Genomic DNA, 11,692 nt, shown 5'->3' with positions numbered 1-11,692 from the left:
GTGTGGTCAAGTTCACTTTAGCTTCCATGTTTTCTGATGAGCAGTTAGTAGTTAGTGAAGATCCTTCATGGGTAGTGATTGGCTTCTCCGTTGCTTTTAAAGTTCTCTCCTGGTCTTGGCTTTTGATAATCCGATAATAATGCCTTGGTGTAGAACTCATTGGCTTTATTTTTTTGAAATTCTTTGAGCTTATCAAATATGAAGACTCGTGTCTTATTAAATTTGGGAAGTGTTCTGTTATTATGTCTTCAGATATTTTTTCTTCCTCTTTCTTCATATTCTCATTTTGAAATTCCCATAGTACGTGTTCTTTCACTTATTAGCCACAAATCCCTCAGACATTTAGCTTTTTCTTTTTCCTTCTGTTACTCAAATGAGGTCAATTCAGTAGTCTCATTTCAAGTTCACTGACTCTTTTGCCCAAATTTGCTTTCGAACTGATTTGATGCATTTGTTAAAATTTCTTTTATAGAACTTCTTAGTTCTGGGCTTTCTTTTGGCTCCCTTTAAAATAATTTCTGTAACTTTATTATATTCTCATTCTGTTTACCTATCATTTTTGTGCTTTCTTTTAATTTTTTTTTTTTTTTTTTGCCTATGGTTTCTTTAGGTCTTTGAACATATTTAAGAGGTACTTAAAGGGCCAGGGAGATAGCTCAGCAGTCTAAGCATCTGCTTAGGTAAGCGTAAGGACCCGTCTCATCCCTGGTACCACATGCAGTGCTGGCCCTGCCCCGGGCACGCCTGTTGGCTACTGAGACAGGCACATGCCTGTAATCCCAGTGCTAGGGAGGCTGAAACAGGAGGGTCACTACATATCCGAGCTGCATAGTGAGACCCTGTACCAAATACATGAAATTAAAAAACAGAACAAAACAAAACAAAAAACTAGCAAACAAACAAAAAAGCATTACTTCAAAACTTTGCTTACTGTTTAATCAGGGATTATGTCTTATGTGTTTTATTAGGAGGATGGCTTTCAATTTATTTTATTCCATTGAAATATTAGAATGTGATAACCTTGGAATTCAGACTTTCCTCTTTCCCAAGGGCTTGATACATTTTTTTTTTTAACTGTAGTAGTCCATTTATTCAGTGACTGCCCCAAATTGTGTTTTAAAGATTGTAACTTGCAGGTACAATCACTGAAATCTCTGTTCCTTTAACTTTTACGTAGGTAGTATTTTGAGAGAGATTTCCTTGACCACTTGAGGTAAAAATCAAATGAACAAAAACATCTTTCCCAGCCTTTGCAGGCAGCTTCAGAGCTGGGATGGTTATACAACGCAAAGCTGGGGTTGCGTTGTCCCTGGAGACTGTCTGGAGCCGAAAGCCTGGGGGCCTCTCGGAGCGCGCATCTCGCTCCAGGCATGCACGTGGCTTTCTACATTCTGTAGTACACACGGGTGTTTTTGAAAGCCCCAATTTCTCAAAAGGCGTTTTTTTGTAGCTTTTCTTCCCAGGCATTGGGTGAGTACTTTCACCTTAATTATAATCTGTTGCCCCAAGCAACTGCAGATTGTTAGATTTCGCTTTCAAGCAGTGTGTTGCTTTTCGGCCCTGAGCGAGCTCCACGTGAGCGGAAGTGAAGATTCGTGACCCGCTTCTCAGGTAGCTCTCCCTCAGACAGCTTGCGAGACTTGTGCACAAACTCCACTGTGCTTCCTCTGTGACCGGGAACCCGACGCCCTTCCTGGGAACACAGGATCCTACGAAGGAGTGAGGCCAGCAAAAGTGAAAATGCCCGAGAACTTCCTTACCATTTTTGGAGCTGACTTCTTGGTTTGGCGCTCACTCTGCTTCTATTAGCTTTTGTCTGTTTTTTAGATGTCTGGCACAGTAGTCTCTTCGTGCATTTCAGTATTTCTCTGGAGAGATGGGAGCTTGGAGCTTGCCCAGTTTTTCTTTCTCACTGCTCATTCATCATTATTTTAGAATACTGCTTTGTGGTGATGGCATTCTCTAGATTACTCCATTATACAAGTATACCGTAATTTATAGATGTACTGTAATTTACTGTAGATCATTCTGTGGTGATTATCTTTCCACATTTTGATTTTTCGCTTAGGATAAATTTCTTGAAGTGAAATAACTGTCTAAAGCTATGAGTATCTTCCATTTCTTCATGCTTGTCCAATTTCTCTGAAGAAGTTTTGCATCAGTTTATACAGTTCCTGAGAGGGTGCGCTCCTTCATTCCATTCCTTATAATTTAATAGCTTTGCCTACTTAATAGACAAAACATGGCATCTTGTGATTGTCTGTGTCTGCTCTCTTAAGCATCTCTCATGTGACCTGAGTTAAAATCCATTAACTGTTTTGTTCCTTCAGATCGAGATATGATCCCTCCCTCCCTCCCGGGCCAAAGCTGATCTGCCACTGTTCTGGTGAGCAGTACACTTCACTGCTCTCACCAGCATGAAACTTGACTTTATTTTACAGTGAATCTGAATGGTGCCTACCCTAAGCTGGTGCCTTTCAGATCTGCAGGACGGCTGATCTCACCACCTCTGCTGCTCTCTGTCATCCTCAACATCCTTCTCAGCCTGGCCATGCACATCGTGGGCTTTGTCTTGGTGCAGAAGCAGCCCTGGTATGCCCTGGAGTTGCACAGGTAAGATTACAGCCTCATGTACCCTCACTTGCTAATCTGTCTTTTGGCCAGCGTGCAGAGCAGCAAGTGAATCTTCATCCTGCTAAAGGTTTTGACAGCCCTAAGTCCTTCAGGTAAATTTGCAACACTTATGTCTTCTTCTTAGCATAGTTTGATGGTATCACTTATTGGCTATACCGTTACTTGGGCTTCGTGATAATGATCAGTGACCATCTGTTATATTTAGGACAGCCAGGGATTATAGTTTGCTTTACCTGTCCCAGTTTATGCAGCCCAGTTTAACAAAAATCCTAGTGAAATTATTAACGCTTTTCCCCTTTAAAACTATCCTTGTTTGATGACAAGCTATCTAGTCATTATGTTTATAAATTATTAGTGATCATGAACCACTAAAGGGGAGGCTTATGACTTCTTCATCTTTTTGTTATATAGCCTTAAATGCACTTGATGAGTACACCATTTGATGGATAAATAACTGGATGAATCTATCTATCTATCTATCTATCTATCTATCTATCTATCTATCTATCTTTCTATCTGGCTATTATCTATATCTATCTATCTTTTTATCTATATGTCTATCATCTGTCTATCCATCTATTCATCCATCCATCCATCTGGCTATCTCTCTCTCTCTCTCTCTCTCTCTCTCTCTCTCTCTCTAAAATATAGGTCAATCTGCTTGATTTTTTTTCTTCCTTCCTTGTTTTTCAATGTATTCTTTACTGAAATGTAGGCAGTTTACAAATGTCAAGTGCCTTCTCTGGAAGTGAAGTCCTGTGGATACAAATATTTCCTCAGGGCTTTACATCTCACTTCATTAGTTTTTTGTTTGTTTGTTTTCTTTACAGTGCCTGTTCAATGCAAAATCAAAGCATCTCTAAGTTAACCATGTCTCCAACTGATCCAGAGAAAACTGGAGCTAATGGCTCCTATACAAGCTTTGAGAACACTACTATATGGTTCTTGGGAACAATCAATTGCATTATTGTGGCTCTTGTATTCTCTAAAGGAAAACCATTCAGGCAACCCACCTATACAAACTGTGAGTAGAGCTGTGTGGGGCCAGAGGTGAGACCCTTACAGAGAGCAGATAGGCCCAGGCCTCACGGGAAGCCACTGTTCAGTTGGTTCTGATCTAGTGTCCCCTGACTTCCATTCCCGAGTTCTGTAAAGCACATTCTGTAGCCTCATTCTCATGAGTTCTTGCTCCTTCAAAGCTGCACTAAAAACGAAGGTTGCTTTTTCCCTCTCATTCCTTCACTAGAAGTTTATCTTTAGGTGTTGCTTCTTGGGATGGCTCCAAATTAGGAAGTTTTTTTTTTTTTTTTCTACTTGCCCAAGTTCACCCTGGGACCTATGAAGAGAAAGGTCACAGTACATGGGTGGAACCTGTCCCCAGTCATGAGGACAGTGGTTGGGATAGCATTGTGTGGTGACAGGCTGGGAGTGGGTCTCTAACCTGGAGGCACCTGGCTATATCAGATTGCAGAGGTGCTTGGCTGAAGGGCCTCTCATCTTATGTTCTGGGGTTGGGGAGGTGTGTTAGGAGGAGAAGCGATTATGTATTTAGTCTCTGAGACATTTCTTTTGCACACCATCAGCTCTCAACTAACTGAGATAATTCAGAAGCATGAGATAAAGAATCTACATCCTCATAAAAATTTGTTGGCTCAGGGAAAATTATTTTGTCCCTGACCTTCTTAGGATAAGGAAGCTATAAGACGCTGCTGACCTCTACAGAAATATAATTGAAAAGTTACTTATTTACAGCATTCAATTTTGAGGCAGATGGCTTGTACTAAAGAGACTGGGTTACTTGAATGTCTTAAAAGCACTTATTAAAATTATTTTTCCATGTTAGTCTCTATATATTTACCAAGCAAAACTGATGATATGCGTTTGAAAACTTCTACCTGCCTCAAGAACACATATAGACATTGAGACGCACGGCTTGGAAAGGAGTGCTGTCCATCATTATTCTGAGTTGGATTTAGAAATCAAGTAAATTTAATCAGTGTTAATCGAGGATATGCCCGTCAATAGCTGTGACACTCCATGGTCTGATTTCTTGAAATGATAGCTTGTGTTCTTATTTCTTCAGATATATTTGTCCTTGTGGTGGTCGTGCAGCTGGGCGTGTGTTTATTCATTCTGTTTGCTGATATTCCGGACTTGTATGGGCGCCTGGATGTAAGTCTGATCTCTGGGGCATTATGACATGGTGTTGTTTCATGACTGTTGAAGCCACAGCTGCCATTGGTTTCAGCGTTTGACACGTTATGTACTTTGGGGACAGCTGAGTTTAAAAGAATGCTGAATTCAAATCCATTTTTAATTTAAACTGACCCAAAAATAAAATTCCATCTAGTCTTGATTTCCTAAGACTAAAGACAACCTTTGGAAAACATTGAACATGTTTCTTTTAAAAGACCCACTGTTAGATTGAGGAAAAAAAAAAAAAACAACTATTTATGTTTTCTTTTTCAAGTGTGAGAGAATTTCCTCTGAAGTACTTCTGTTTTGAAGTTGTTTAAAGCAATTACGCCTATAACACATTGTTGGTTAATTCTCAAATCTGTATTTAACATTCTTTTACTTTTTAAAACATGGTTTTCCCTATATCGTACTTGATGCCTGCAAGTTTATTCAAAGCGTACACTCGCTTGCGTTCTGCAGTCTGAGACAACTTTGAAACCCTACTGTGCAAGCACAACTCTACGTACTCAAGCAAGGCAAAAACATGTATTTTGATTCCTCTAATGTGTTTGTTTTTGAATTAAAAGGTAGTCATTGCGGAATGCCCTTTATACAATCACGAAGAGACAGCCAAAGAAGTTGAGCTTTTTAAACTCAGTGTTTAGAGCATCTGCTTGTCTCTCCACCGCAAAGAGCAGTTTTAAGAGGACCAGGCCGAACCCTCGTTGACTCTCATTCACCCTCCCCTGCACACTGAAGGGAACAAAGGGGCCAAGAAACCACTGACAGTCAGTGTGCATTAGGCTCCTAAAAATCGCAGACCAACAAAACCTCCACAAGCTCACAGCGACACTGGGCCTGCTAGCAAATATCTACCTTCATTTCTTTCTTTTCATGATTGTGCTACTTTGGCTAGCGGTGTATTTACCATTGTTGTTCAGAGATTTCATTAATTAGAGTTGCTTCTCGAGGCGCTAGACTTTGCCTGCTGCTTATAACTTCTTGACACTGTGGACATTAAAGTGAAGCCACGTTGCGTCTGATTTACTCTTTGTTACTTGTGGACTCTGCAGAGCGGCTGGACGCCGTCCTGTAGCAGAGCAAGGAACGTTCTTGGTTGTCAGGAGCCTCGGCAGGCTCCCTGCCTGAACGGCACAAAGGACCCCGTGGAAACAGAATTGCTCACATTTTTAAATCCCATTGCTCTTATTATATACAAATATGGGCTCACTTTCTAACATGCAGAATAGTCAGGCAAGAAAAATTATAATATTACTGCATTTTTCAGTCTTTTAAAATTCATATATTATAAATGTGTATTGACTAATTTATGAAGTTTATTTTAACGGAATCCTACTGTTTTGCAACCTAGATACTGCTAACTTTTAAAACATTATATTAACTTGTTTTTACTAAGCATATATTAGTGTGTTTTAAGTTTTAAAAATTAAAAGACAGTTAAGCTTTCCACTCACCATAGCTCTTCTCTGGGGTCAGTTGATGACACCATTTTATTTTAAGTACTTTCACATTTATTTTATACATATGTATATCCAGCCAAATAGCTCAGCAGATTAAAGCACCTGCAAGCAGGTGCAGGGGCCAGGGTTCAATCCTTGGGCCCTGCTGGGCTGGCCCTGCCCCTGGGGTGCATTGAGATTATGATTGAGACTGGGTGTGGTTTTGTGTACCTGTAATCCCAGTTCTTGGGAGGCTGTGAACAGGCAGATTGCTAGTCCAATATAGTAGTGAGACCCTGAACACCTTGTAGACCCTTCCCTAAAATATAGAAAAAAAATATATATATATACACACACACACATATGTACAGAAGGACACATATAGTTCTTGTGTCCGTATTTTCTCTCTTTTTATGTGAACTGTAGCAGCTATTATGTCTGTCAAAGTGGAATGCATCCTACAGGAAATTTGGAGGAGATGCTTTGGGAAACAGTGTAGTGTAGGAGGCCAGGGGAGGCGGGAAAGGGACGACGCTGTGATGTAGGCTGGTGAGCAGAGTCCTCAGCTGCCCCGCAGCTCCGAGGCTGAGCCTACTGGCCCTTCACACGTGGCTGCTGTCTCACAGGAGTGAATCTCGTGGGAACCCCAGCTGTCCTCACTTACAGGCTTTCAGGAGCCCATGAGAAGTACAGCTTTGGGGTGGATGTGGTGGCGATCCGGAGCGCAGTGTTGGGGTGTCTGTTATTTATCTTCCCAGCAGCAGGGGAGCTGAGTGGAACATTTTCATAGCTGTGTGTATTTATCTTCCCAGCAGCAGGAAATCGAATGGAACATTTTCATGTTTGCTGTACCCACATGCACAGTCCTGCACCTTGCTTCTTGCAAGTAACAGGCTCTGGTACTTGCTCTTATCAGCACATAAATATGCCTCATTCTTTTTAATGACAACACAACATGCTATTATATTACATGGTATATATTATGCATGTACCACAATTTATATGCCAATTCCCTCTTGATAGACATTTAAGGATTTTCTCCCCAAGTTTTTACTGTTTCAAGTAAAGATGCAGTAAAATAACCCTATTAATACATATAGCATATAAATATATCATCACAGTCATGCACAAATATAGATCTGGGATGAATTCCTAGAAATGGATTTGAGTTTTAATTTTGAGAACACCACTCACCAAAGACTTTCATTAGCCTTTACTCTTACTAGTGTATGAGGCAATGTATAAGATGGTTTTGGGCATGGAGGAGTGTACATTTTTTCCACCTATCCATCTATCTACCAACCCACCCATACATCAAACCACCCAACTACCCATCCATTCATCCAACTATCCATCCATCCTTCTATCCATCCATTTATCCACCCCCACCAATAATCTACCCATCCATCCATCCACCCATTCACCCACCTGTCCACCCACCCATCCATCCACCCACCTATCCACCCATCTACCATCCATCCATCCATCCATCCACCCACCCATCATATATATATATATATATATATATATATATATCAGGCATTGTCCCTGGAAAAGACTGGGGAAGACAAAGAAAGTAGGGAAAAGACAAATAGTGACAAGCTTCAGTTCAGCCCCACTTTCCTTCTTGGCAAGTGGCCCTGAGAGGGCACAGTCTGTGTAGCTGTGGGCACCATCATGAGGGTGAAGCCCTTGCCCAGTGCTCAAAGGAAAGACCTGGTTGAGGAGAGACACATGGCACTAGAGAGAGAAAAGCATCCCCATGAAGTATAAATACAGCCACATACCTGCATTCCCTCTTCAAAACAAATCAAAGCAAGCCAATAAAAATACTTTTATTATTATTTATTTTGATTGTAAATTGACCAATGTTAGTTTAGGAAATTTAGAAATTATAGAGATGAGACAAAGAAAGAAAAGCAAGCGCCACTCTATATAAAGATCTGCCAACATTTATACATGCTTATCTATATGCATTTGTGTACATAGGTACACATACACACATGTATTTTGCATATGATTTATGACCTATGAAAATGTGTGCCGTGAAAATGCGAACATTTCCCAGCATGCCTTTGTGCCTAGCATAAAGGTTTTGTCCTGTCTCACAGCTGCTGTGCACTCCTGTCCTGTGGAGGGTCTACATCGTCATCATGCTGAGCTCCAACTTCCTTGTGTCCCTGCTTGTGGAGGTAAGTGCCCCAGGCTGCGGGTGGCCATGTGAGAGTGGTGGGGACCCTGAGGAGTGTGAAAACAGAACAACGTTAGTGGACACGTGCTCAGCGCTCAAGCTGCCCCCTGCCTCCTATGTTGTGAGTCTCCTATGCTTTTTCTCTGATGAGTTTCAAATAGGCCATTAGTTTTCTCATACATACAATGGGGTCTGAGAGAATGGAAGGATGAGCTTTAAGATCCTAATCATTTCTAAAATTGCCAAATAGAGACTGGAACAAAACATAAAAATCACATTTTAAACCTGTGGTCTGATTTGTGTGTCTGCTAGCTCTTCCATCACTTGGACAAAAATACCCTACAACAACGATTTAAAGGAGGAGAAATTCAGGTTGGCTGCACTGCCAGTGGGTACAGGACATGGTCAGCTGGCTCCAAGGCAGTAACACGTGGCCAAAAGGCCTGAAAGTGGGAAAATGCTTTTGCTGTGGTGGCTAGCATGGAGGGGGTGGCACGGAGGACCAAGGTCAGTCCTCACAGATCCTGCCCCTTCTGACCACGCCCTCAGCTAAGGATGCATTAATAGACTGCTGTTGATTACAGTGTTCCCATGTTTTAACTACTGTCCAAAAGTCCTTCTTGTAAGGGTGAGGCTTTGAAGGGAACATTTTAGATCTAAACCATAATAATTTGCACACTACAACATTGGCCTTTTCAATGTATATAATTCATTCATTTTTTTTAGCATAACCCTGAATTGTATAACCATAAACTCTACCTAACTCTGAGACATTTTCATCACCCCAAAAGAAATCCTGAATCCATTAGTTGCTATTTTCATCTCCCTCCTCTCTACATAGGGTGAATAACAAAAGTCATCTAACAGCTTAAGCAGAAAAGACTTTTTTGGCCCCACTGGAAGAGCAGATGCACGTGGCTACAGGACTCAATGATGCTGTTAGGGTTCCACATCTTTTTGCCTGTTTTCCCAGCCTCCGTGGAGGTGGCTGCTCATGCTTGTGCTTGTAGACTGTGGTTCTCAGAGAGCTTTCACACATTTCTCTGTGTGATGGAAAGGTTTTCATGCAGGAAGAAAATGAAAGCAGAGGTGCCAGTGAGCCTTTATTCCCTCAGATTTACATTTTTAAATCTGGAAACTAATTTTTTTTTTTTTTTTTTTTTGCAGTCCAATCCCTGACTTTCTTTTATGCTTATTGGTTAGAAGTCTTTGTGATCCTGAGTAGAAAAGGATTCGTGAAAAGGGAGTCCATCCCGAGATTTGGACAGAGTAGTTTAGAACGCTTGTTTAAGAATTTCAGGAATGAGCTCTAGGGTAGTCAAGGGTCAAAGTCCTCCTAAACCCCTGACAGGGAGCCCTTACTGCTACAGTTCTCTTGTGGCACTTACACATAGCTTACTTGCATTGTTCAGTCTGTCAATCATTCCTTGTTCATTCATCTTTCCACAAGCATTTGTTTCACTTGTGCCAATGTCACAGGCTACTATGCCTGGGGGGAGAAAGATGACAGAGGGATGGAGCTTACAATCTTCAGGGAGAAAGCGAGAAATATTTTCGTAACTTTCTCATTCTTGGGCCACGTGATCTGATACCTACAACTTAAGAGAAGATTCATTTTGGTTGACAGGGCTCAGTCCATAGTTGGTTGGCTCTGGCATAGCAGAGGAGCCTGGTAGAGAAGAAACAGCTCATGGTATGGCAGGCAGGAAGCAGACGGGGTCATGGAGTAGGAGGGACATCTACCCTTCCAAGATCGTCCGCAGTGACGCATCTCCTCCCAGCAGGCTTCTCCTCCTCTCACCGGGCTTCACCTTCCAACATCGCACTCAGCTATCAGCCTGTCAGTGGGCTAATCCACTGATGCACAACACACACACACACACACACACACACACACAGAAAGAGAGAGAGAGCGAGAGAGAAAGTGACAGAGACAGAGACAGAGAGACAGAGACAGAGACAGAGACAGAGACAGAGATAGAGACAGAGAGACAGGGAGACAGAGAAAGAGAGAAAGAGGCAGAGGATTGAGTCACCTCCCCAAAGTCCCATCTACAAGGCTCTGAGAGACATGTAAGTAACAGAGGACAAGCATTTCCATTATTTTTCTAGTATTAAAACTATGTTGGCAAGAACTCATGATGGTTTCTGCAGCACCAAAAGCCCTGCTGCATTCTAGTAGGGGTGAATAACTTTATGGAAGAAGTGACCCTGCCCATCTGCAGCAAATAGAGAGGGTAATTTAATGCCCATGAAGACTAGTTTCTTTGATTTTAGTGTTGAGTGAGAATTAGAGATGTACACATGAACATTTAGTGTGGGTTCCCAGTGGCTTTTAAACTGAAACATAACATTGAAAACACTAGTCCCAATGCCAGGCCCCCCCACTGCCACCTCCAGCCTCTCAGAGCTCCCATTCTCTGCCATCAGTGTGTACTTGGGGGGACCAAAGCCATTTGGGGCTCTAGTGACAGTGGCTGCAATTGGGAATTCCAGACACTGCTTTCCTCCTGCAGCGAACCCTACAAAATCTAAAAGATCCAAGCAATTATGACCAGGCAAGATGTTTTTCCTTGGGGGTTCCAGGCACATGTGTTGGAGGATACCAAGGATTCTGGGTTTGGGCTGTGTTCCTCCTATACTCTGGGGCTAACCTGTGACACAGATGGTCCAGCCAGGTTTTGGGAAGTGTGGCCCAACTCCTTTTGCACAGTTCTGACTATTGCCCAGTTTGCTGAGGTTTAACTCTAACCCCAACCCAAACCAATCTGGAAAATAAACCAGTATAAATGAGACTTTTCTATGCCAAATGTCACCATCTGTCTGTCTGCTGAAATGATGGCAGCTAATGTGGATAGCCCTAATGAGTCCCATCATTTTAAATTACTTGCAAGTGTGTAAGTGTGTATATAAGTGTGTTCAGACTAGAGCTAATCAGAAAAATTCACATGGTGGAGTATGCTTAAGAAATAGAATCTCGTTCTGGCCAAATAGCTCAGCAGATTAAAGCACCTGTAAGCAGGTGAAGGGACCAGGGGTTCGATCCCTAGATCTGCAGTGCCGGGCCTGCCCCCCAGGGCTCACTGAGATGGCAATTGAGACTGGGCATGGTGGCGTGCACCTGTAATCCCAGCTCTTGGAAGGCTGTAAATAGGTGGATTACTATGAGTCCAATCTAGTAGTGAGACACTAAACACCCTGTAGACCCTTCCCCAGAATACAGAAAAAA

The 11,692-nt window shown here is 42.0% G+C and overlaps 1 protein-coding gene across 1 annotated transcript in view; it reads left to right on the top strand.

Annotated features, from left to right (window-relative positions):
- Positions 1 to 11,692, top strand: part of Atp13a4 (ATPase 13A4) — a 164,198-nt gene that overhangs the window by 150,148 nt on the left and 2,358 nt on the right. Inside the window, exons 26-29 of the mRNA XM_023704135.1 lie at positions 2,442 to 2,613; positions 3,465 to 3,658; positions 4,718 to 4,806; positions 8,384 to 8,464. Of these exons, the coding sequence (XP_023559903.1) occupies positions 2,442 to 2,613; positions 3,465 to 3,658; positions 4,718 to 4,806; positions 8,384 to 8,464 (536 nt within the window). The remainder of the gene's footprint in view (positions 1 to 2,441; positions 2,614 to 3,464; positions 3,659 to 4,717; positions 4,807 to 8,383; positions 8,465 to 11,692) is intronic.

This window comes from Octodon degus, unplaced genomic scaffold (assembly GCF_000260255.1).
Source record: "Octodon degus isolate 3935 unplaced genomic scaffold, OctDeg1.0 scaffold00189, whole genome shotgun sequence".
Classification (NCBI taxonomy): Eukaryota; Metazoa; Chordata; class Mammalia; order Rodentia; family Octodontidae; genus Octodon; species Octodon degus.
The sequence above is the reverse complement of the archived record's forward strand: the minus strand, read 5'-3'. Positions and strand labels throughout refer to the sequence as shown.